Genomic DNA, 27,225 nt, shown 5'->3' with positions numbered 1-27,225 from the left:
TCTAAAGCTGTCAGGACCGTATGAAGGATGTTCTTGATAATTGGGTATGGACTGTCAGTGGAGCAGGGTCCATGGCCTGAATGGCTTTGTCCCACCCTGGACATACCCATCAATTTGCAAGTAGTTCACCACAGCAGCTCCATATCTCATTGGTCCCTGTTCCTTGTCCTTCCTCCACACCCTTTATTCCCAATTACCTATCCCCCTTTCAAACACCTCATCTGACTTTTTCCCAATGGAATCCTAGGGAAGTCTCTGTTTCCTGACAACCCTTTTTGTGATGATTCAGACATGTCCTCCTAACATGTCTCATAAAGCCAATGGCCTCCTCTCTCTGTTCATTCCTTCTTTACTGCCCTGCTTTCAAGCTGCAGACTCCTTTCTTCTATCTTCCAAATAGCCATTTCTTCTGTGTGAGTTTTTAAAGAATTGTTTGATGAGATGTGGGCGTCGCTGGCTAGGGCAGCATTTATTGCCCATCCCTAATTGCCCTTGAGAAGGTGGTTCTGAGCTGCCGCCTTGAATGTAGGTACACCCACAGTGCTGTTAGGAAGCAAGTTCCAGCATTTTGACCCAGTGACAGTGAAGGAATGGCGATATATTTCCAAGTCAGGATAGTGAGTGGCTTGGAGAGGAACTTCCAGTTGCCATTGCCCTTGTCCTTCTAGGTGGTAGAGGATGAATAGTGCTCTTGAAGGCACCTGGGTGAGTTGCTGCAATGCATCCTGTAGACAGTACACACTACGCATCGGTGGTGGAGGGAGTGAGAATTGAAAATGGTGGATGGGGTGCCAATCAAGCGGGCTGCTTTGTCCTGGATGGTGTTGAGCTTCTTTGAGTGTTGTTGGAGCTGCACTCATCCAGGCAAGTGGAGAGTATTCCATCACTCTCCTGACTTGTGCCTTGTAGATGGTGGACAGGCTTTGGGGAGTCAGGAGGTGAGTCACTCTCTGCAGAATTCCCAGCCTGTGACCTCTGACTGTGAGAGTTATTTGACCATGTGGGAAATCACAGTTGATCCTGATTCTGTCCTCAACCATTGTCCACATCCATTAATGTCCCAGGAGTAGAACTGGAAAAGCAATGGGGACCTGGCTGATTTCTGCATTTGCTTTTTGTTCAAATTCTAACATTATGTTCCCTGGTTTGGAATTCCCAGAAGGGAGTCATTGCCAATCTCTCGTGTTTTCTCTTTAAGTAGTTGAATGTGGAATATATGAATGAACATTAAAGTCAATATGTTTTATGTTCCTCTTAGGCCAATTGAAGGAACTTGACATCATTTCAAAATGGCAGGAATCATCGGTCTCAAAATTGAGTCTTAGAACCACTGGAAGAAAGCCCCTGATATTTAGTCCAGCGAGTTTGCTCGAGTTTCCCGGGACCCCCCAATGGAGTCCGGCTACTACTCCGAGATGGAGAACCTGGGCTCGGCACCTCTCTGCATCTCGGAGCCTCTCGGCCCTTACGGTGAAGGGTTGGCCCAGAGGAACAGGCCGGTAAAAGGCAGACCCAGCAGCTCTGGCCGGAGGAAACGTGAGTTCATCTCTGACGAGAAGAAAGACGCCAGCTACTGGGAGAAGAGACGCAAGAACAACGAAGCCGCCAAGAGGTCGCGGGAGAAGAGGAGGATCAGCGACATGGTCTTGGAGAATCGAGTCCTGGCACTCAACGAGGAAAATGTCAGGCTGAAATCAGAACTGTTAGCCTTGAAGCTGAGGTTTGGGCTGATAACCACTGCTGTGTACACAGAGAAGAGTCGACAGTTGGCAGGGACCTCGGTGAGCTCTTACTACAGCAGCTTTTCAAACACTTCCAGCGTGCTCCTCAACTCTGATTCTTCGGAGGCTGAGCACTCGAGCCGAGGGGGTGGATTCACGCCAATGAGCAAGTATTCACCCCGGGGCTCTCTCTCTGACATTTCCGATGGATTATCAAGCACCGGGGACAGCCCCGAGCCAGTGATTCACGGGGATGTCAAGCAAGATGACGGCTTGGTGGACAGGGACCTGATGAAGGACATCAAGGAGGTTGTGAGTGTGCGGGTCACCTACGGAGGAGGTGAGGCAGCATCTTTGCTAAGGAGCTGTGATGACATTGAATTCATAAATTATAAGGAGCCAGTGAAGTATAACCTGGTGCCCAGGGACATTATTCAGTACAGGGCACAAGGGTGTGGGGAAGATGTTCAAACTCATTCTGCCCAACTAGAGGACTTTCATCCTACTTCTGCTGTGCCTCAGCCTAGCCAGGCAGCCCATACAAGCCACGGATTAGGTTACGCACAGTTAGTGAGACACACCCTCTCGGCAAAGCCGCTCACTGTCAGGGAGCTACATGATCCACCTTCCCTGATTGGCTTTGCTCAGCAGTATTCTCGTGAGGTTTCAGACACCGAGGCGCAGAAGGTACAGGGCCACCCATTGCTGAAAGAGTCTGTTATTGAGATTTCTAAGAAGCCTCCTTCTGATCACTCAGCCATCAGGCCGTTCGGTGGATTGGAAGGTGCACACTCCCTGCATTCCGCCAGCAAGGACGGGGAGCTTGTCGAATCTGATTCCCAATGTCCTGACAGCAAGTTCCCTCAATGCTCCACCTCCCACAATTCTCCGACTGGGAAGCAAGAGACATCGGAATGCCCCTTCACCCCGTGTTCGGTTATTGAGGTGCCACGGGTGTCCGATCAAGGCGCTATCACACACTCCAATATTACCACGGATAAGGTATCGGACTGTACCCTTTCTGAAGGTTCCGACAGTGAAAGTCAAGAGAAAGTTGACGGTTTGGGCTATGACACATTCGTGCACTCTGGCACACCCCAGGAGGTCAGAAGAACAGCCCTTCCACATAAACTGCGCCTGAAAGTAAGAGCAATGCTAGCCAATGAGCAGCAAGTCTATGGCCAAGACCATTCCCAGCAAGTTAGTGACCCAGGACTTGCCCTGCAGAAACACAATGGTTTTCATCAAAATTCCACCTTTGATGGTTGTATCATGAAGAATTACATTTCGGTCACTGATGAGGGTGAACTCTGGAGAAAATCAGGGCTTCTAGATATTAAAGCATTGCAGTGTCAGCCAGGAGGATTAAATAACTTACAGGGGCATGTTCCCAATGGGACCAATAGCCACCAGAACTACCAAAGTACATCAACCAGCTCGAGCCTCCACACTGTAAAAGCAGCATACTTCAAGGCCTTTGAGCAGAATACTGTGCAATCACCCGAGAAACTGTCCCTTCACAAGAGGAACCATTTAGTCAGTCCCACAGAAGGGTGAGAGGAACATGGAGAAACACAGTTGTAAAGATGTAGACGGTGGACAGTAGTTAGTCTGAATGGCCGAAACTATTTAATAACAAGGGTGCTCTCCTCCTTGTTGAATACCAGCACAGTGATGTTAGAAGACTGGCAAACAGGCATAGGTCAACACTGGAATTGTCAGGTTGGAAATTGTGTCCAGATCCTTCAATGTTTCAGGGACTGGTCCAAGTTGATCAGATTATATGGACGCAATTAAGTTCAAATAAGGTTGTCCTGAGATTAAGGTAAGCAAGTCTCTCCAGCCAATAGACCAGTGGCAACCTGGATTCTCCTGGTCTATCTGAATAGATCTAGAACCAAAACCAGTCAATGTCTGTGTGACAAGGGCTCAAGTCCATGATTTGCTGTTCTGACAACCAACAGCCCCAAGCTATTTTGACCCATCTCTCACTGCTATGTGGCAGCTTGGCTCTGTTGGTTGCGCTCTTGTCGATGAATTGGAAAGTTGTAGCAATTTATTACATGTCATTTCGGTGAGTAGAAGTGATTAGTGAAAGAAGCCTGTTCATGGAGCCAGTGTGAAATGGTTGCTTTTGCATCCGGGTCACCATTTCATCTGCGTGAGCTTCAGTCTCTAGCTGGGTTCAGCCTGGAATGCATTAACATTCTTCCACCTTTGCTCCCAGTATTGGAAGCTCAGCTGATACAGGACACAAGGTGGGACCAATGTGGCATTTAAAAACAAAAGGCTGGAAACACTCAGCAGGTTAGGCAGCACGTGTAGTGTGAGACAGAGAGAGAGAGAGAGAGAGAGAGAGAGGCGTGAGTTAATTTTCCAGGTCAGTGGCCTTTGGTCAGGAGTTCTCCAGCCCCCAAGCTACAAGCACAGGTTGGAAGCTCCACTGGGCTTTTGCTATTTCCTGCATCCTATAACCTTTGACCACTGAGCACAGGCTCATCCAAATAGTTCTGGGATTGTCCTACTTGTAGTATCGTAGAATCGGGGAAATCGTTACAGCACTCACCGAGGAGATTCGGCCTATCGTGTCTGTGCTGGTGCTTTGCGAGATCAGCGCACCTAGTCCCAATCCCCTGCCTTTTCCCCGTAGCCCTGCAAATCTTTTCTCTTCAGATAATTATGCAATTGCCTTTTGAAAGCCACAATTGAATCTGCCTCCACCACACCCTTTAGCAGTGCATTCCAGATCCTAACCTCTCGATGTGTGAAAAATCATTTTTCCTCGTGTCGCCATTTTTTCTTTTGCCAATCGCTTTAAATGGGTGTCCTCTGGTTCTCGATCTTTCCACCAATGGGATACAGTTTCTCCCCATCTGCCCAGACCGCTTCATGATTTTGAACACCTATATTAAATCTCCTCTCAACCTTCTCTTCTCCAGGGAGAACAGCCCCAGCTTCTCCAATCTAACCACGTAGCTGAACTTCCTCATCCCTGGAACCATTCTTTTGAATCTTTTCTTCACTCTCTCTAAAGCCTTCACATCCTTCATAAAATGTGATGCCCAGAGCTCTTCATAATACTCCAGTTCAAGCCGAACCAATGTTTTGTACAGGTTTTCTTAACTTCCTTGCTTTACTATTTAGTATTCACCACCCAAAACATGGTTCACTTGGGAGACTCTTGTCTCCCCAGTCCTCAAAGGTGAAAGGTCAGAATTTGGACCCACTGCCCTACCCAATTTTGGTGCCCCTTCACAAAACACATTGGTTCAACCTCCTTTAGGTCAAACTGCAGCAGCAAAAAGGCCAAAGGTTTTGCTGTGCGGACTCAAAAATGTCATAATGTCAGAATATGATTTGGAGCTTTGCACTAGAGTGAGTGATGCACAATCATCGATGTGCTGGTGACCTGATATCACAGCATCAGAGAACAGGAGCCATTGGCCAAGAGTTTCCACCTTGGGTGCAAACTGTGGTCAAATTGCAGAACTTCTCAGAAATGCTTTTTGCTGCTCAATTTCTCGCTCAAATGCATTTGCACATTGCTGAATATAAAACTGCCTCATGACCCACTGCAACCAGGCAGTCTTTTAGAATCTAACTTATCAGGGTTAAAAACGATTCCTTGGTATATCTGAGTGGTAACTTGGTACAATTTGATTAATACGGCTGAACATGGGTTTACTCACAAAATTTATGCACTTTTAATCAGTGTGGAGTCGAACATATGTGAGAAACCCAATGTTAAACAACTGAAAATGACTTTTAAAAAATCTATTCAGAACCATGTACTCGTTTCATTGGTGTTGAGTATTCAGTTTCTTAGGAAATTTTTTTAAAAAGCTTTTAAAAGGGACATGGGGGACATAGATAACATAGGACTTCGGAGCAGCGGTAGGCTATTCAGCTTTCCAAGCCTACCCCACCATTCGATAAGATCATGGTCGATCTGATTGTGGTCTCGACTCCGCTTTCCTGTCTGCCCCCAAAACTTTTGACTGTCAACAATCTATCTAACTCAGCCTTGAATAAATTCAGTGACCCAGCCTCCACTGCTTTCTGGGAAAGAGAATTTCACAGAATAACAACCTTCTAAGAGAAAAAAATTCTCCTCATCACCATCTTAAACGGGGGACCCCTTATTTGTAAAGGGTATCCCCTAGTCCTAGTCTCCCCCAGAAGAGGAGATGTCCTCCCTATATCCACCCCATCAGGTCCTCTCAGGATCTAATATGTTTCAATAATTTCACCTCTCATTCTTCTAAATTCCAATGGCTATGGGCCCAACCTGTTCAACCTTTCCTCATAAGATGACTCATTCCTGGGATGAAGGGGTTGAGTGAACCTTCTCTGAACTACTTCTAATGCAATTATATCCTTTTTTCAAATAAGGAGACTAAAACTGTACACAATACTCCATATGTGGCCTCACCAAGACCCTGTCCAGCTGCAGTACAACTTTCGTATTCCATTCCCTTTGCAATAAACACCAACATTCCATTTACCTTCCTAATCACTTGCTGTACCTACCTTCTAACTTTTTGTGATTGGTGTAGCAGGACACCCAGATCCCTCTGTACCATTGAGTTCTACAATCACTCTCCATTAAATAGTATTCTAGTTTTGTATTATTCCTGCTAAAGTGACTAGTTCACATTTTCCCACATTACACTCAATCTGTCAAATTTTTGCCCACTGACTTAACCTGTCTATATCCCTTTGTAGACTCTTGACCGCTTCTTGGCAACTTACTTTCCTACTTATCTTGGTGTCATCAGCCAAATTTAGCTACTATATGTTCGTTCCCTTCATCCAAGTCATTGTAAATAGATGAGGCCCCAGCACTGATCCTTGTGATACTCCACTAGTTACAGCTAACCAACCTGAAAAAGATCCACTTATCCCTACTCTCTGCTTCCTGTTAGCTAACTAATAGTTTATCCATGACAATATGTTACCCCCTACACCATGAGCTATTATTTTATGTAATAATCTTTGATGTGGCACCTTATCAAACGCAGAATCACAGAATTTTAGCAGCACAGAAGGAGGCCATTCAGCCCGTCATGTCTGAACCAGCTCTCCAAATGAGTATTATGACCTAGTGCCATTGCCCTGCCTTTTCCCTGTACTCATGCGCATTGTTTCAATTCAAATAATCATCTAATGCCCTCCTGAATGCCTTGATTGAACCTGTTCCCACCACACTTCCAATTACAAACACCTTTTGGAAAATCCAAGTACAGCACATCTACACCTTCCCATTTATCCACCTTGCTTGCTCCTTCCTCAAAGATCTCTAATAAATGAGTTAAACATGATTTCCCTTTCACAAAGCCATGTTGACTCTGCCTGATCACATTATGATTCTCTAAGTATCCTTGTAAAAGCTACTTAATAATGGATTCTAGTAATTTCCCTATTACAGATGTTACACTAACTGGCCTATACTTTCCTGCTTTCTGTCTCCCTCCTTTTCTTGAATGAAGTTGTTACATTTGCTTTGTTCCAATCCTCTGGGACTTTTCCACAATCTAAGGAATTTTGGAAGGTTATAACCAATGTCTCTACTGTCTCTGCCATGTCTTTTAAGACCCTAGGGTGCAGGCCATCTGGCCCAGGGGATTTGTCAGCCTTCAGGTCTAATAGTTTTCCCAGCACCTTTCCCCTGGTGATGGTGATTGTTTGAAGTTCCTCCCTCCCTTTCACCTCTTGATTTTCAGGCGCCTATTTGTATCCTGCCATCTTTTTTTGAAAATGAAGAGCAGCCTAACTTGAAGAGTTTCTTTGAAAAGCCACATTGCACTTAGTGGAAACTTGCAAAGGTGATTACAGTATTTTGATCTGTGGGGAGTGGTCAGGTTTGAGGGCAGGTCTGGCCTCTAGCACAAGATTCTTTTTAAACAAACACAAAGAGATCACAGAAGCTCAATTTGCACTGGACGCAATGTATGCTTGAAATTTCGCTGCTTTAGCTGATTTTGGGTGAATTGCACAGAACCTAATGGAAATTCCTGTCTGTTATTGTGTCAACTGGATTGTAATTCTGAGTGTCCACTCCACGTTTTGGATCAGCAAGACTGTAGCTGTGCTATTCAACCTGGTGTCATTAATCTGGTCCAGCCCATGTGCAATTAACATTAAAAATATAATGAAATGGAGGCAATGGTGTGGGAGCTGAGAGTATCCAGATCTAGGCTGAGATCAGTAGCACCCTGACAGGCATCTGTCAATCATCCCTTCTCATCATTAAAAAAAAATGGCACTGACTGACCGTCCAGAGATCATGAATGCTGTAACAATTGTTTCCCAGTTACTGGGTGAATGTCCTAGAGATGGAGTTCCGAATGTCATGTATGAACCTGAGCCTGTTTTAAAGGAGCATTACCCCCTTTCATGGTCGGAGAAAATGACAATATAAGAACAATTTTGATCCTGTTTTGATAATTCAGATCCAATGTTTACAAACATTTGACCAATCTTTTTTTGGCACTGGATCCTTATTAGATATTTCAATTATCCATAGAAACATAGAAATCAGGAGCAGGAGTAGGTCTTTCGGCCCCTCGAGCCTGCTCCACCATTCGATTTGATCATGGCTGATCCTCTATCTCAACGCCATAATCCCGCTTTTAGAGTCTAGAAATCTATTTCCTTCTTTAAATATATTCATGGCTTGGCCTCCACAGCCTCTGTGGTAGAGAATCCCACAGGTTCACCGCCCTCTGAGTGAAGAAGTTTCTCCTCATCCCAGTCCTGAATGGCCTACCCCGTATCTTGAGACAGTGACCCCTTGTTCTAGACCCCCCCAGCCAGAGGAAACATCATCCCTGCATCCAGTCTGTCCAGCCCTGTTAGAATTTTACACGTTTCAGTGAGATCCTCTCTTATTCTTCTAAACTCCAGTGAATTCAGGCCTAGTCGGCCCAATCTCTCCTCATACGACAATCCTGCCATCCCAGGAATCAGTCTGGTGAACCTTCGCTGCACTCCCTCTATGGTAAGTCTATCCTTTCTTAGGTAAAGAGACCAAGACTGCACACAATACCCCACATATGGTCTCACCAAGGCCCTGTACAGCTGCAGTAAGACATCCTTGCTCCTGTACTCAAGTCCTCTCACAATGAAGGCCAACATACCATTTGCCTTCCTAACTGCTTGCTGTATTTGAGAGTCAATGTGGTTGACTCTTAAATGTCCTTTGAATAAGGGCAATTAGGGATGGGCAATAAATGCTGGCCTAGCCAGCGATGCCCACATCCCATGAAAGAATTTTGAAAAACCTGCATGCTTGCTTTCAGTGATTGATGTACCAGGACACCCAGGTCCCTTTGTACATCAACATTTCCCAATCTATCACCATTTAAATAATACCCTGACATTCTGTTTTTCCTACCAAAGTGGATAACTTCACACTTAACCAATGTTATACTGCATCTGCCATGTATTTGCCCACTCACTCAATTTGTCTAAATTGCCTTGAAGCCTCTTAACATCCTCCTCATCGCTCACACTCCCACCTAGTTTTGTGTCATCAGCAAACTTGGAAATATTGTGTTTGGTTCCCTCCAGGAAGCTGTCTGATTCTTCTGCACTGTGGGTCAACCTAGAAACTAGGTAAAGGGTTTAGATCCCTACCAACAGGATCAAACTGAATGATATCTGATGACTGTTTATACTGTTGTGAGTTAGATTTTCCTGTGAGGTCTGCCTCGCACAAGGGGAATTCCATGGGAACTGGCCCTTCTCTAGTCCCTCATCAAAGTGGATCATTCTCATTTTTCCTGCCAGGGCCAGATATTGAATGTTGGCGATGCAATTCAATCATGGACGGGCAACGCCACCAGACTGGCATTCGCACCCTTGTCCCTTCAAGTGGAGATCATTGCAGCAGGGGGATTGGGAGTTGAGGTTTCTCTCCCCAGCGTACCAGCCCGGAGACCAATTGCTTAGTTTACTGTCCGTGGGGAGTTCTGATCTCGCAAGGCAACGCATTCCCTGTCACGACGTCTCCTTTCTCCTGTAAGGCAATCCCAAATGTCGAAACATCAGCACCTCAGTGAAGTTAGAGCCCAACCAGCCCTAGACATTAATGAAACCCCCCCAGTGAGGTTAGACCCTGGTCAGCCCAAGGGCTAGTGCCTCTTTGAATAAGCGTGCACTTTGTATCAATCATCGATATGTTGCATTGTAAATATTGACACGGTTTCTGTATTTATAATGGGGGGAGGGAAATGTTCTGATATTTCATGTTCTGTGTTCATTGTAAAGCTTCTCCTATCTACCAGACACTTGACTATGAATGTTTTTTTTTACTGTCAGTTGTATAATATGTAAAGAGCTGTCATGTTATTGTTGTATAGCTTTGTACTTTCATTTGGTTCTCAAATTAAACTGCGAAAGAAAAGGAAGAAGCAATGCTGGCTGTAAATTTATTAAACGTGAGGGGAAAGGGGGTGATCAGACTAATTGATCTAGGCTGATCCCACAGTCTGATACTGGAGTGTCACCTTGCCTTTGATAAAGTCGGCCATGTGGGAATTTAAAGTGCTTTGGTGGCACTTTCCAGAGGAGAGGAGCAAGTTTACCTGGTGCCCTTTCATTACCCCTCCTCTTGCCACCGGCATCACTAAAGAAACAATCACCCAGTTTAGTTTGGCTCTGTGAGCACTGGGTCAGGATGTGGCTGAAGTCATGTCCCTGAGAACTGAGCACACAATGTAGACTGGCACTCCCAGTGCAGTACCTGGAGGAGTCTGCACTGTATGAAGCCCCTATCTCTCCGATGCAACATTAAACTGAGACCCGTTCGTTCTCTCAGGTGTCATAAAAGATCCCATGGCACTATTTTGGAGAAACGTCGAGGGGCTATCCCCAGTGCCTGGCCCAACATTTATTTCCTCGATCATCGTCACAAAGCAAACAGCTTCTTTGGTCACTGTCAGATTGTGGGAGCTTGCTGTGTGCAAATTGGCTGCCGCCTTTCCCAACATCACAACAGCGACTACACTTTGTTGGCTGTAGAATGAGTTGGAACATCCTGCGGTTTGGAAACCATGATACAAGTGCAAGCCCTTTCTTTAGAACAGGGCATACTTTGGACTGTCGACCTCCACACGCACTCAGACTGCACTCCACCCGGTGAGCCCAGCGGTTTGTATTGTGCCACGAGTTGAAAGGGAGCCAGAGCCACTGATTAAATTAGGCAGCTTAGCTAAACCTTCCTGAAAACCAGGTCACTAAACTGGGTCAGAGCCTGAGAGGAATGTGTAGAGAGCCAGAGAAAGACACTGGCATAAAGACAAAGGGACACAGACCCCCAGATAATCTAAAGCAGCAGGAGTGACTGCTTTAATAGTTGTTCAGTAGTGTGAGGTGCGATTGGGTAAATGTCTCTGTTACAATGTACATTCCTTTGAGCAACACCAGTCTTTGGAATGGAAATAAAAGGTGTGTTAATTTTGTGGAAATGTTTGACATAGCAAACACTCCAGAGATCATATGATAAAGGGAAGAACTGGAGAAACAGCACCTCATCTCCCGACTAGGCACTTTACAGCCTTCCAGACTGAATATTGAGTTCAACAATTTTAGATCATGAACTCCCTCCTCTACCCCCACCCACTTTCCAATTTTCCCCCTCTTTGTTTTTTCCAATAATTTATATCAATTTTTCTTTTCCCATCTATTTCCATTATTTTTAAATGTATTTCCACCCATCGTTTATCTATATCTTTTATGCCCTTTTAGTCTTATTTCACCCCACCCCCACTAGAGCTATTTGTACCTTGCTCGTCCTGCTATCCACTCTTAATTAGCACATTCTTTTAGATAATATCACCACCTTCAACACCTCTTTGTTCTTTTGTCTGTGACATCTTTTGGTTATCTCCACCTATCACTGCTTGCTTGTCCCAACAACGCCCCCCCCCAACTTCTCTCCCCACCCCCCCTTAAACCAGCTTATATTTCACCCCATTCCTATTTTTACTTAGTTCTGTTGAAGGGTCATGAGGACTCGAAACGTCAACTGTGTTCCTCTCCGCCGATGCTGCCGGACCTGCTGAGTTTTTCCAGGTATTTCTGTTTCTGTTTTTGATAAAGGGAAGAGATAATTCCTCTATGTTGTTGATGCAGTTATATCAGACCTCGGTGTGTTCCTGGTTGACAGAGTTCTTTGCACCCGGTATCACCCTCAAATCTAAAAATCAAACTGACCTTTTAAGTCTAATCTTTGGGAAAGGTTTTGTGTGATGTTTGGGGGACCCGCCTGGCCTCTTTTTCACTTTTCAACAGGAGGAGAAATTGGAAGAAGTGCTCAGGAATGATGTTCCTAATTCAAATTCCCCTCCCCAACCCACCACCAAAATCACCTCATGAACTATTCTCGAAATATTACCATTGTTAAATTTCTATCCAAGAGTTCAATGCGGCCAAATGAATTCACTGCTGTCAGTCCTGAAGCAGCTACAATTGCACAGGGTTTTGGTGAGAGCACACCTCAGTGAAGTTTTAGTCTCCAAATCCAAGGAAGAATATAAGAACAGAAAGTGCTGGAAAATCTCAGCAGGTCTGGCAGCATCTGTGGAGAGAGAAACAGAGTTAACCTTTCGAGTCCAAAATAACCCCTCTTCTTCCTTCTAAGGAAGGGAATACTTGCCTTGGAGGTGGTACAGCAAAGGTTCACTCGAGCGTTTCCTGGAATGGGACAGTTGTCCTACGATGAGAGGCTGAGTAGGTTGGAAGTTTGGAAGGATGAGAGGCGATCCCATTGAGAAGGGCAGAATTCTGTCGGGACTTCTTCCTTCAGTTGTTCATTATAGGCAGAGGCTACACACTGTACTGGGGAGGCAATGGTGTAGTGGTATTGTCACTGGGCTAGTATTCCAGAGACCCAGGGTAATGCTCTGGGGACTTGGGTTTGAATCCCACCACAGCAGGTGGTGAAATTCCAATTCAATAAAAATCTGGGATTAAAAGGTGACCATGAAACCATTGTTGCAAAAAGCCATCTAGTTCACAAATGCCCTTGAGGGAGGGAAATCTGTTGTCCTGTCTGGCCTACATGTGACTCCAGACCCATGTGGTTAACTCTTAAAAATGCCCTCTGAACAAGGTGCAACTAGGGATGGGTGATAAATGCTGGCCTAGCCAGCAGTGCTAACATCCATGAATAAATAAAGAAAAGGCCTGTTCCTGCAAAACCTGAAACAAAATGTCTCCTGCTAGATGTGAGTCTGTGAATGGACAGCGCTTACTGAACAATCCTGAGTGTGCTAATAGCTACACTAACAACCAATTTAAGGTAATCAGTCAAGCCCTCAATGTGGCTCATTTACACTTGCTAGAAGTGACATACAATCATACAAGGAGCATCCACAATCCTCTGGGGCACAGAACACCAAAAATTCCAAAACCTTTGGGTGAAATTGTCCCAGATTTTCATTAACATGGTGTGTGAAAAATGACATTTTACCCGTTGGCCGCAATGGTGGATTTTCAAACCTTTCCCACCTCATTGATAACGCGTTCATGGGAAACACGCTGGATCGCTGGCGGGTAGGCGCGGGTTTGCCTGATATGGCGTGACCTCACTCTGGGACCCATATTTAAAGTGCACCAGAGCACGGCCTACCTCATGTCTACAGACCAGGGCTGCTCCAGGCCACAGCTGGCCCTGAAAGCAAAGGTGAATGCAGCCCTCTTACTGGGGCACCTGCTGGGCACAGTGACAGCCCGCCACGAACTCCTCTAACCCCGATCTGGCCACAGGAGGTCCACCAGAGTCACCAATCCAGCCTGGAAGGCAGTGGCAGCGGCAGACAGTGCCAATGGAGCCCAGAGGAGGCCAGCCATCCAGTGCAGGAAGAGGGTGAACGCTGTCATCCATTCCTCCAGTCATCACTCTCAACTCACACACTCACAAACTCATCACACACCCACAGGGATCTCACACCTCAACACCACTAACTCTCACACACACCCTCACATCTCCATCAGGCTCATATCCTCTGTAGCTCATCTCCTCATCCTGCCCATGGCTCCAGTCACCACACAAACATTCCCCGCATCCTTATCACCTGCTGTGTCATGCATCCCGCTCACATTCTCTTCATCTGCTTTCATCTGAGTCATGGCTCACAACAGGAGGGGGAGCACCCAGACCGGGGGTGGAGGGGTCCACCTCAGACTCCTCACTCACTTTGAGAAGCACTAACTGGTGAGGACATGGACGGTGCCTGCAGTGACAGTGAGGTTGGCAGTGAAGACCCTTGGAGTATCCTGCGCCACATCATCCCTCTCTCAATGCAACTGCGAGTGCTCTCTCTCTCTCTCTCTCTCTCTCCTGTTTTTGACTTTGCTGCCAGGTACTAATTATCTCTACTATGATTCACAGGGACCTCTGCCAAGCGACTGATACCCTCAGCCAGCCAGTCCCTCAGCTCCATCCAGGTCCTCACCTCCAGCCAAGAGGACACCTCCTCCATTGAAGAGCTGGAAATAAGCAGCCTGGAAGACCCGTCACAGCGCTTACCCACACCCTGCACCAGCACAGAGACACACACCTCGGTGGGACCTAGATCTACAGCAGGCTCGGGTTCACAATCTGGTGGTCACCGCATGGACACACGTCCGCAGCAGGAGGAGGCAGGTTCAGCCGAGCTCCCCGGCACTCAGAGGGCTGCTGGGGAAGAGGTGTCTGTGAGGTCTGAGTCAGGTGACGAGCTTCTGGATTTGGCCTCCCAACTCATCCTGGAGACTCAGCAGAAGGTGCTGGAACATCACACAGAACTGTTGGAAACCCTCAACAGAGTGGCCCATGAGTCGGAGGAGTGCGTCCGCTTGCTCTCTGATGAAGTGGTGCCCGTGTAGGTTTATGGAAGTCTCCAAGGGAAGGGTGGCAGACGCCATGGAGACCCTGGTCCGGCAGATCGCAGAGTTGCGCGCAGACCTGCAATCCAGCTATGGGTGAGTCCTCAGTGGCAACACGAGGGGAAACGGGGCATCTCGACATCCCTCTAGGTGCTATTTCCCCTCAACGAGTCAGGCCAGGGCCCTCAGGCACCCGAAGGGAGGAGGAGCGGCAACTGGACACTCTTGGGTCATCCACTCAGAAATCTCAGAGGCTGCCTCTCCTTCTGAGTCCCCTTTGCCTGTGACCCCCTTAACCTCATTCTCTGCCACTGCAGAGAGAGCAGCTGGCCCACAGGATGACAGTTAAAGCAAGCCGGGGCCCTCAAAGCCTTTGGTCGCCAGAGGACGTATGCCAAAGTCATTAGAGGCAACAGGGCCAACCATTGAACAGGCTGACACCCCTGCTGCAGATGCCAGGGCAGCACCTAGAAGAAGTGGTAGGCCTAGAAAAGTTAAGAAATCCTGATCACAAGTGGTTGCACAGGTGAACACATTTTGTTACTTTATAATCTGAAAATATATTCACTGTTACTGAATAATGTGTAATGTTGTATTTCAGCTTCATTGGCAGGCTTTGCAGGTCCTCCCACCCTCGCCCACCCCCTTCCCCTACCACGAGCAGTTCAGCTGCATGCAGCCAGAGCAGGAGTGAATCTGGAGGGAGAAGTGTGTGTGTGGCAGGGCCTTTCAGGGCCTCATGCAAGCACTCTCCCATCCACACGAAGCCTTCATCTGTCACACTCATCTTCCTATCTCGGCCATTTTCAATGCTGCCAGCTGGGGTTCTCTTTCAGTTGTCCATCTGAGCTGACCTACATCTCCACCCACACACTGATTGCGCTCCCATGCAATCCCTGTGCCTGTCCAACACGAGGCTCTGCTCACTTTTGATTTGCGCAGCAAGGCAGGCGTTAAGTTTTTGATTATCTCTCCCATCCTTTCCCCTCCCCCAGTCACCCATGTCCTTTCCCCCATCACAGGCCACCCCCCTGACATCACCTTCGACCTCCCCACTGTTGCCCTACAGCCTGAACCTTTCCCCTTCAGGAATGTCCAGGTGAACGTACACGTTCCCTACCTTCCTGAGAATCTCATCCCTATCCACATTGACCACCCCGACCTTCTCCTTCCGACCCCCAGGGTCTGGGTTTGCCTCCATGACACCACCAACCACCCTCGCCGCCCTTTCTACTGGTGCCAACGCAACCTCTCACTCCCACCCGAGTGGCTCCCTCTGCCCTCTTTCACACTCACCATTCTCTCCTACCACACCCGCCCTGAGTTCACTCCCAGGAGGCAGTCATTGACTCCACAGACTCCTCCCTTACACATTCACCTGGACATCCCATCCCACCCTTACTCCCTCCTCCCCCCATACTCCCTCCTCACCACCCCCCCCGGACACCTTCCTCCTTCCGAACTCCCTCCTTCACCCTGGACATATTACCCCCACCCCACCAAACTCCCTCCCTTACACCTTCCCCCCCCCCGATACCTACTTCCCCACTTGCACCATTCCCCCCATTACTCCCTCCTCCCCTACTCTCTCCTCCTCTCTCCAACTCCTTCGCACCCCACCTTCCAACCTCACCCGCTCATGACACCTTCACCCCCCCTCCAAGCTCAACCCCCTCTTGACACCTTTGCCGCCAACCCCCCCAACCTCCCCATCCCACCCACTTCCCCTACCCCCCAGTACACCTTCCTCTCCCATTCACACCTAGACCATCCTCTCCCCACCAACACATTCACTGATGGTCTGTGCCAGCCTATGGTGAAGCCCGTGAAGCCGAAGCTGCTGTGCGGAGACTCCCACCTTCCGTGGAGCTGCTTCGTGGTGGAGCCGCGTCCATGAGGATCCACCCAGCATGCGATGCACGTGCTCCTCCAGGGTCCGGTAGCTGTTGGCCTCTAGCACCTTCTTCTCCACGATCTGAGCAAGGCCCTAACACCGAGTCCCGGCTTCTGCACATCACACTTGTCCAGATGTGCTCCGGGCTGGTGTAACGGTAAATCTGGCATGGGGGGAGGGGGTGGGGGGATGGGGGAGGGGGTGGCATGAGGGGGTGGAGGGAGGGGGTGGGGGGAGGGGGTGGGGGGATGGGGGAGGGGGTGGCGCGAGGGGGTGGAGGGAGGGGGTGGGGGGAGGGGGTGGGGGGGAGGGGGTGGGGGGATGGGGGAGGGGGTGGGGGGGAGGGGGAGGGGGTGGGGGGAGGGGGTTGGGGTGGGGGGAGGGGGCGGGGGAGGGGGTGGGGGGAGGGAGCGGGGGGGAGGGGGTGGGGGGAGGGGGCGGGGGGGAGGGGGTGGGGGGATGATCCCAGTTGGGCCTTACTTTGCGTCCCATTAGTGGGATGCAAATCAGGTTCACGTTGGCCTCCAGCGAGATTGGCGATCTGCCAATGCGGATAATCCCGCTATGATCTCACGCCCGTGTGAAACCAATTTCTGCCCCTCCCACCAAAGCCCCCCTGCCCACCATGACGCCCACTGCCAACAGGAGCCGTCAATCTCGACCTTGGCGTGAAGGAATTTCTCACCTCAGTCCGAACTGATCTGCCCCTCATTGTGAACCTGAGTTCAAAGCTCCAGATTCCCCAGACATGAGAAGTAGCCTCTCAGCGTCACAGAGAATGTTTAAGGCTGAGCTGCATTTTTGATCTCTCGGGGAATCTGGGGAACAGGCGGGAAAGCCGATTCGGGGCCCAGCGTCAGCCATGATCCTGTTGAATAGTGGAACAGGCTGAAGGAGCAGAATGGTCAAATCCTGCTCCTATTTGTTATGTTCTTATCCGCTTCAGTCACCTGTACTCCTGGCACTCCTGACATTATGCATCCAACTCCCTCAGCCACTCCTGCTCCTTTTCTCCATACGCCTCTGTGTGCAGAGCTATGAAAGGTATTCCAGCCAGTTTCATTGTTGAAATGTGCCCCAAACCATCCCAGTCAGCTTTTGTCAGATCTATACAAACATTGTTTCTTGTCCAAGCCACATTCCTGTTGTGTCAGCCTTGATTCTTTGCATCCTGGAAACTCCCATTTTCTCAATCAACTGAATCATTCCTGCCCTTAGTGTCTTTTGCTTGTTTGATTTTCTCATGTTCCAACACACAAGGTACGGAATAAGCATCAATTCATCAACTCTTCTCCTGGTCGGCAAGTCAACTCTGATTGGCCGAGCTGTTGCCACGGAGAAAGCAATGGGGAAGTCGGCTATTACAAATGATCTGCCTACCACACTTTAACCAACGTTTTGTGTAAGAATTGCAGTGCCAGTGTTGATGCCAGGCATGTAGGCCTAACATCCTAACCCTCTCCCCCCTCCACCTCATTGAGTGTGCCAGTCTCCCACACAACACTCCTCAACGGGCATGGTACATCTTACCAGGTATCCCTCAATGGCTACCAACACCGAACTACTTGGAGAGCATGAGAGAGCTGGAGGGTTGAAACTTGCACACCCCTATTACCACCCACCTCAACCACCACCATTGCCCCCCTTACACTGGGTAAGGAAAGGCCTCATATCTCTCCTCGCCATAGTGCCATCTTTGGGCTCAGTGGGGTGGCACACTCACCTCTGAGTTCAAAGGTTGCGGGTTCAAGGGCCCACTGCAGACAGCTGGGCACAACATCCAGGCTGACACTCCACTGACCAATTTGATTGAATTTTTCGAAGAGGTGACCAGATGTGTAGATGAGAGCAATGCATTTGACATAGTCTACTTGGACTTCAGCAAGGCTTTTGATAAGGTCCCGCATGGGAGACTGATAACGAAGGTAAGAGCCCATGGGATCCAAGGCAATTTGGCAAATTGGATCCAGAATTGGCTAAGTGACAGGAAGCAGAGGGTGATGGTTTTTGTGACTGGATACCTGTGTCCAGTGAGGTTCCACAGGGATCGGTGTTGAGTCCCTTGCTGTTTGTGGTATATATAAACGATTTAGACTTGAATGCAGGGAGGTTGATCAGTAAGTTCGCGGATGACACGAAAATTGGTGGGGTGGTAAACAGTGAGGAGGATGGCCTTAGATTACAGGAGGATATAGACAGGCTGGTCAGATGGGCTGATCAGTGGCAAATGGAATTTAATCCGGATAAGTGTGAGGTGATGCACTTGGGCAGGACAAACAAGGCACGGGAATACACGATGAATGGTAGGACCCTGGGAAGTACCGAGGATCAGAGGGACCTTGGTGTACATGTCCACCGGTCTCTTAAAGTGGCGGGACAGGTAGATAAGGTGGTTAAGAAGGCATATGGGATACTTGCCTTTATTAGCCAAGATATAGAATATAAGAGCAAGGAGATTATGCTGGAACTGTATAAAACACTGGTTAGGCCACAGCTGGAGTATTGTGTGCAGTTCTGGAATCTGCATTATAGGAAGGATGTGATTGCACTAGAGAGAGTGCAGAGGAGATTCACCAGGATGCTGCCTGGGCTGGAGAGTTTTAGTTATGAGGAGAGATTGGATAGACTGGGGTTATTTTCCCTGGAGCAGAGGTGGTTGAGGGGGGACATGATTGAGGTGTATAAAATTATGAGGGGCATAGATGGGGTAGACAGGAAGGAACTTTTCCCTTTGGTGGAGGGATCAATAACCAGGGGGCATAGATTTAAGGTAAGGGGCAGGAGGTTTAGAGGGGATGTGAGGAAGAATTTTTTCACCCAGAGGGTGGTGGGAATCTGGAACTCACTGCCTGAAAGGGTGGTAGAGGCAGAAACCCTCATAACATTTAAGAGGTATTTGGATGTGCACTTGCGATGCCATGGCAAACAAGGCTATGGGCCTAGTGCTGGAAAATGGGATTAGAATAGTTAGGTACTTGTTTGACTGGTGAAGACTTGATGGGCCGAAGGGCCTTTTTCTGTGCTGTAGGACTCTATGACACTATGACACTGGAGTATTAAGACTGCTGCTTACCAGGAGCTGTACCCCCTTACCCTTGTAAAGAATCTCAAGGTAGCACAGGCCCATACGTGATAGGTTTTGCATCTCTGAAGGTTCTCTCTGTGGCTATGAAGGTCACTGCTGCTCTTAACCTTTACATCTCAGTCTCCTCTCAGCCAGTCCACAGGGGAATCTAGCAGCCAGCAGGGAGTCTGGGACCGAGAGCAGAAGCCAAGAAACCGTGATGGTGAGGCCCTTGCAGATCCCAGTTTGGTGACTGAGAGGCCCATTGGGGGTTCTGAAGGCCCAGCTGCCTTCAATGCCTGGATAAAACAGGCTGAAGTCCTCCAGTATGAGCCAGAGAGCGTCTCCAGAATGATTCTCCCTTTTTCATGCCACATGATTTGGCCATCCAGGAAGAGTTGGCATTGGCCACAGAGGCGGTGCCAGCTACAGAAGGTCTTGAACTGCAGGAAGTGCACGGACAACGTGCGCCTAGAGGAGCCGATTACCTCCAAAGTCTTCACTAGGGTGGCTCAGTACCTGGACACCGCCTCCCCAGAGGTGGAAGCGGTCACAGTCCAGCAGGTTAACAAAGTCAAAGCCTGAGAGACTCCACAGTAAAGTGAGTGGGATCCACTCCGAAGATCGCCACATTAAAGTGGCCAATTAACTGACCTGTTTGGGCAAGTCAGCGGGTTGTGGATGAACCACTTGGTCAGGAGGGCGCCAATCCAAATGGCGCCAGTGACTGGGTGAGTTGTGTCATGACTTTGGAACGGAAACCTGGCCCCAGTGAATCCTTTTCTCGAGGACCCTTTATTTTTTTTAATAAATATTCAGCACCATTGCGGCACTGAGTGCTGCTACACCCTGTGGCATGGTTATATTTATTCGTCGGGAGTTAGGAGCTAATTGTTGTGTGAAATATATATCCCAGGATGCCACATTCACGGTGACACTGCAGTCATGTGTTGAGTAACAAGGTAGTAACAGCCCAGCAGCCTCCCAGCCACACGGAGAGCTGAAAGAAACACACTCGGTGAGGTGCCAGCGTTTTGCGTCTAAAGTGATTATTTCTAACTTGTGGGAAGTAGAAGATAAAACACGCCCACTTCTGCTTCCCCGTCCCTTCCGCTCGTCGCTGACTGCCTGGCAGAGTCGAGGACATGGCCGCCTGTTGCGGTGCCGAGTTGGGTGTGAGGCGATGTGGTTCTCAGCCTTCACTTGTGCTAATATAGCACAGCCTGACCTCCAAATCCCTCAGGCTCTCATTACAATTTAGTCCTGTTTCAAAACAAGCTTTGCTGTTCTAACAAAAATAGGTCACCCATTTCAGCCTGGCATCACGCCAGCTGCATGCGAACATGGTCGGTAATTAAAGCAGCTGCCAATCACTTGGGAAAACGCTGCTTTCCAAACCCTAACCTTCCTTCCACCTGCAGGTCCCATTCTTTCCTCCCCCCCCTTCCTTGCCCGCTCCAAACTCTTTGTTTCTCTGTCACACTCTGCCTCTCCCCTGTCTGTCCGTTTTGATTGGTTCTGTCTCTGTCTGCCCACCTGTCTCCCACCCCTTTGCGATCTCGGTTATTGGTCTGCCTCTCTCTCGATGCTGAAAAGGTGACCTTTGCTGGATGCCGGGATCTCTTTTTGCTCCATTTGGCGCTCGCTTACTGGAGACTCCCGGGAGGACAGTGGAAAGGTTTTAGCCATGTCCTCAAAAACCCCCCCTGAAGCGGTCAAACGTCCAGGCTGACTCCTGGCCGAGCAGAATGGGAGAAGGCTCGTTTGGGAGGGTGTACCAAACGCGTCGAGAGGCTTGGTCAAGAATGTGCGGAGGCGCGTCTACCCCACCCTCCAAGCACCACCCGCCCCACATGTGGCAGAGTCTGCAGGTCGCGCATTGGTCTCAGGACCCATCGAGCCGGAGCGGAAACGAGTCACCCTCGATCCCGAGGGACTGCACAAGAAGATGAAGATTTTTCCTGAGTGTTCTCATCTTACCTAGTCCCTGTCCTCATTGCTTTCTTTCTCTCTTCTTCCCTCTCAGTCTTTTGCATCGTTTACTTTCTACCCCTCTCTCTCTGGCCATTCGTCTCCCCCTATCTGGGTCTTACTCTCCCCTTAAGCAACCTGCAGTCCTGAGTGAAACTGAGGAGAGGGAGCGGGGAGCTAGCTCGATGTTCCTGTTACAAACTCATTAATCTCCTCTCCTTTAACCTTCACAAGCTGCAGCAACATGTCTGTACCAGCTCTGAAAATAACCCCAGGTTCCAGTTTTCCATCTTATTGTTGTCAACTATAAATAGAGACCAGGGTCTGTTTGTTCTGTTCTATAAGGAACTGCTACCAATCCCTGAGGGAGTTACAGTAACTCGCTCAAATCCTAGCCAAGAATAAGAACAGCTCCTAATTTTTCAGCACAGACCTGTTCCAGATGTTGTTCTCCCTCTGCCTGCATCATAAACTGTGTTCACTGAACATCACGGTAAATAAACGCACTCCCTGCTCTTACGGTGACCTAGTTGATTGTGGCTTATGACACTTAGGGTGAGTTGTCATTCGTCTGAGTTGGTGAGGACAGAGAAATCAGCCAGGGGTCCCTGCTCCCTGGAAAGTGAAGATCAGATGTGATTCCTCCCTTGGGTGAATAGTCCGCCAACATTCACCGTCTAGGCTTATGCATAGAGGCACTGGCGGGCTGCCAGTGTCCATTGGAACTGTTCCCTGGCATAGAATCAGGGCCTTTAGGGATGAGGCCAACACGGGTGGAAAAAGTTAATTGAGTGTGAGGGACTAAAAGGGAGGCAGGGATAAGGGAAGGAGGGAACAAGGGATTGAAGGAGGGAATGAGGGACTAAGGAAGGTAATGAGGAAGAAACAGATCGAGGGAAGGAGGGGGAGGGAACAACAGGAAGGCAGACTGAGGGGTGAGAAACTGAGGGAATGAGGGAAGGAAGGAGGGGTTGAAAGAGCAGATGAGGGAGGGAATTACTGTGGAAGTGAATGCCTGAGGGACAGGGGGAGAGATGAGGGGCTGAGTAAGAGAGGGAAAGAGGGAGGGAGGGAGGGAATGAATGGGGTCAGGGACAAGTGGCCTGTTCATGTCTGTTGTGCACCAGTGTGTTCCAGCTGGAATAACCCCTTACAATTAAACCTAAACCAAACTGTTTGATTCTTCAGAGGTTATAGACCTAGTGACGGCTGCCCCTGGCTGAGAAACTGTTTCAGATCCTGTTGTCTGCTTTTTACAGAGGGTTAGCCAAGCTCAGCTCTACTAGACTGAGAATAGATTGAGAAGACATCTCATTCCGGCGATCCCAGGCTTGGAGAAAACCAGTGAAGGATCCAATACGCAGATTTAGTCCAAGGAATCCCAAAGTGCTCGGATCCAATGACACGAAATCGAGAAAAGGCTGTCAGAAGAGTGGGAGGAATAATCTGCTTATCAGCCAGTGTACCAGAAAAAGTAGGACAGCTCGAGCTGTCAGCTGTCGGCAGCCAGATATCTTTATAACCGGGATATAACTGCAGATGAACTTTATGTTACCATAGCAACCATTAGCAACCCCTCGCCGCACATTCCAAAATACTAATTGGACTTCAACTTTAGCCCCTGAAGAATGCGATTACATTCGAGCAGCAAATCCAAAAATATCAAAGAGCGGGAGCTTGGGACAGATCCAGGCGACAGATCCAGGGCAGACCAGCTCCCAGCAGCTCAGACCGAGGCTGCTCAGACAAGGAAGAGGGGGTCAGGGACCCTTCCCGGTCCCACTGCATTAGGGTCTCAGCACCACCAGGCCCCCTACACACACCCATCAGCGTGCCCTCCCTCCCTCACACCCATCAGCGTCCCCTCCCTCGCACTCATCAGCGTGCCCTCCCTCCCTCACACCCATCAGCGTGCCCTCCCTCCCTCACACCCATCAGCGTGCCCTCCCTCGCACTCATCAGCGTGCCCTCCCTCCCTCACACCCATCAGCGTGCCCTCCCTCGCACTCATCAGCGTGCCCTCCCTCCCTCACACCCATCAGCGTCCCCTCCCTCGCACTCATCAGCGTGCCCTCCCTCCCTCACACCCATCAGCGTGCCCTCCCTCCCTCACACCCATCAGCGTGCCCTCCCTCCCTCACACCCATCAGCGTGCCCTCCCTCCCTCACACCCATCAGCGTGCCCTCCCTACACACACCCATCAGCGTGCCCTCCCTCCCTCACACCCATCAGCGTGCCCTCCCTCCCTCACACCCATCAGCGTGCCCTCCCTACACACACCCATCAGCGTGCCCTCCCTCCCTCACACCCATCAGCGTGCCCTCCCTACACACACCCATCAGCGTGCCCTCCCTACACACACCCATCAGCGTGCCCTCCCTCACACCCATCAGCGTGCCCTCCCTCGCACTCATCAGCGTGCCCTCCCACACACCCATCAGTGTGCCCTCCCTCCCTCGCACCCATCAGCGTGCCCTCCCTCCCTCACACCCATCAGCGTGCCCTCCCTCACACCCATCAGCGTGCCCTCCCTCGCACCCATCAGCGTGCCCTCCCTCCCTCGCACCCATCAGCGTGCCCTCCCTCCCTCACACCCATCAGCGTGTCCTCTCTCACACCCATCAGCGCGTCCTCCCTCACACCCATCAGCGTGCCCTCCCTCGCACCCATCAGCGTGCCCTCCCTTGCACCCATCAGCGTGCCCTCCCTCACACCCATCAGCGTGTCCTCCCTCGCACCCTCAGCATGCCCTCCCTCGCACCTATTACCTCCACGAAAGGTGCGGACACACACAGTGTCACAATTCAGAAAACTCCGAAATATCCATCTCGAGACTTTTCACTGGCAGGGTGGGCTTGAAGAGATTGTGGAAAGGGTGAGGGTGAGTGGATGTCTTTTGAGGCCGGGCTTTGGTCCCATTCAGAATATTACAGGAAATAACGATTATGTGCAGCCTGTAATACCCTCGCTTGCTTCCTCAGCCTCCAGTAGCTTCTAGTTGGGAGGATATCACTTTCAAAGTATTTTTCATAAGGCCAGTTGTTGTGGGAAGTTATAAACTCTTAAGCACTAGCCATGAGCTGACGGCCATGTTGTATCCAATCCAGGAATCATGGAACAAAGGGGATTGGAGGATGTGTCTTAATGGTAAATGATCCCAGGTGGGTTCCCCTGTAAGGTAACTGCTAGCCTCACTGTGAAGCCCTCCAGATGGTTTGGTTAATCTCACTTTTCTCATTACATAGAATTTGCAGCACAGAAACAGGTCAGAGCTCAACTGGAGTCTCCTCCCAGCTTTAGAATTTTCAGAATATCCTCCTGTTTCTTTCTCCCTCATTCGCTAATCTAGCTTCCTTTTAAAAGCATCAATGATATTCTCCTCTGCCTATGGTAGCGAGTTCCACTTTCTCACCACTTCCTGGGTAAAAAGTTTCTCCTCAATTCCCTATTGGATTTTAAAGATTTTATTATTTATCCTTTCATGGTGTCATTGGCAAGGTCAGAATTTGTTGCCCATCCTTAATTGCCCTTGAACTGACTGACTTGCTGGAGCCATTTCAGAGGGTAGTTAAGAGTCAATCACATTGCTGTGGGTGGGTCTGGAGTCACATGTAGGCCAGACCAGGTAAGGACAGCAGATTTCCTTCCCTAAAGGGAATTAGTGAACCAGATGGGTTTTTAGCCACAATCGACAATAGTTTCTATGGTGACCATCACTGAGACTAGATTTTGACTCCAGATTTAACTGAATATGAAATACCATCTGCTGCTATGGATGGGATTTGAACCCATGCTCCCCAGGGTATTAGTCAGATCCTCTGGATGATTAGTCCAGTGATAGTGCCACTACACCACAGTCCCCCTGCTCAGTAACTCGGTTATATTTATGGCTCCCAGTTTTGGTCTCCAGTAGAAATGGAACCACCTCAATATCACTTGTATGAACCTTAATCTTAAAGAGCTCTGCTCGATCACCCCTCAACTTTCTCCCTCAATTTTTCTTAATCTTCATCATTCTGACCAGAGACGTTTCTGTGTTCTCTCCATCGCTCCTCTCACAGGAGGAGAAGGATGATGGAGTTTTGAGTCCTGCTCTTAAGTCAGGTCCAATCCACTTCCAGGGCAGGGACATGAGGTATACAAGGTGGCACTAGAGTGATCCCAACTCCCCCTCTTGATTTATTTTCTCCCTCTCTCGGAGGCTGTTCTTGAACTTTGCTGTGTCCATACCAATGGCACAGTCAATATCACAAACTTGCTGCATGTGGGGAATTGCAAGAACAAAGCAGTCCCTATCCATTGGCAGTGACAGTAACATTAGCAGCAAGGTTTAATAACTAACGTTTTACAAGCTCCATAGGCAAAATGTGAAATTGATGAAGATTGTAGTTGCTTCAGCATTTCTACTGGTGCTGTCTGTGATGTAGCACTGGCATCAAGACACAGAACAGGGGGCTTGATAACGGTGCCCTCTAGCAGTGCAATTTATGTGGAATTAAGCCCACGATCAAAAAGTTAAATGCAGAGTAAACTTCCTCTACACTGTCCCCAACAAACACTCCCAGGACAGGTACAGCACGGGGTTAGATACAGAGTAAAGCTCCCTATACACTGTCCCCATCAAACACTCCCAGGACAGGTACAGCACAGGGTTAGGTACAGAGTAAAGCTCCCTCTACACTGTCCCCATCAAACACTCCCAGGACAGGTACAGCACAGGGTTAGATACAGAGTAAAGCTCCCTCTACACTGTGCCCATCAAACACTCCCAGGACAGTTACAGCATGGTTTACATACAGAGTAAAGCTTCTTCTACAGTGTCCCCATCAAACACTCCCAGGACAGGTACAGCACAGGGTTAGATACAGAGTAAAGCTCCCTCTACACTGTCCCCATCAAACACTCCCAGGACAGGTACAGCACAGGGTTAGATACAGAGTAAAGCTCCCCCTACACTGTCCCCATCAAACACTCCCAGGACAGTTCAGCATGAGATTAGATACAGAGTAAAGCTCCCTCTACACTGTCCCCATCAAACACTCCCAGGACAGGTACAGCACGGGGTTAGATACAGGGTAAAGCTCCCTCTACACTGACCCCATCAAATACTCCCAAGACAGGTACAGCACAGGTTAGCTACTAAGTAAAGTCACTTCTACACTGTCCCCAACATTGTGCCTCAGCACTATGCTCATGTATAATTGTACCATTGTGAGAAGCTTACATTTTCATGTCCCGTGACCCCAGTGCGTGCGTGCTGAGATGGAGGCAATTTGGGAATCAGTTTGGGAGTGTAGATGGGAACCATATAACCAGCAGAGTGGGAACTTTCATCTCATCCTAAGATGGACCAGATGCCTGTGGATGAGACTCTCCTATATCCTTATGTGTGTCCTCGATCTCCATCATTCACCCCTTGCAGCCCCACCATTGACTGCCATAAAACTTTATATCAAGGCCCCCTCCGTATCTTCCTATCTGTCCTCAGTTTCCTTCTGCACTTTTCATGGTAAATGAGCTGGGTTCTGGAACAGTCTGAGTTAAACCTGATCCACTTAACCTATGACTTTAATGGGCACTGATCACAACTAATCCCAAAATGTCTTCACGTGTGGCCTCTCTTAGACTTTGATGAAACTAGGACAGGGAAACTGAACACCCAAGCCGCAGTATCTTTAAACCGCTCCTTTAAACAAGCACA

The 27,225-nt window shown here is 49.0% G+C and overlaps 1 protein-coding gene and 1 long non-coding RNA gene across 2 annotated transcripts in view; both read left to right on the top strand.

The window, feature by feature from the left end:
- Positions 1–26,616, top strand: part of LOC144668981 (uncharacterized) — a 153,884-nt gene extending 127,268 nt beyond the window's left edge. Inside the window, exon 3 of the long non-coding RNA XR_013573576.1 lies at positions 26,519–26,616. This is a non-coding gene — a long non-coding RNA (uncharacterized LOC144668981). The remainder of the gene's footprint in view (positions 1–26,518) is intronic.
- Positions 1,264–5,566, top strand: LOC144668971 (uncharacterized). The gene has a single exon (XM_078531486.1). It carries the CDS (start codon positions 1,392–1,394, stop codon positions 3,276–3,278), a length of 1,887 nt encoding a protein of 628 aa, XP_078387612.1. The 5' UTR covers positions 1,264–1,391; the 3' UTR covers positions 3,279–5,566.
- Positions 26,617–27,225: the final 609 nt, after the last annotated feature.

Source organism: Cetorhinus maximus, chromosome 28, assembly GCF_964194155.1.
Source record: "Cetorhinus maximus chromosome 28, sCetMax3.hap1.1, whole genome shotgun sequence".
Lineage (NCBI taxonomy): Eukaryota > Metazoa > Chordata > Chondrichthyes > Lamniformes > Cetorhinidae > Cetorhinus > Cetorhinus maximus.
This window is presented reverse-complemented; position numbering and strand designations above follow the sequence as displayed.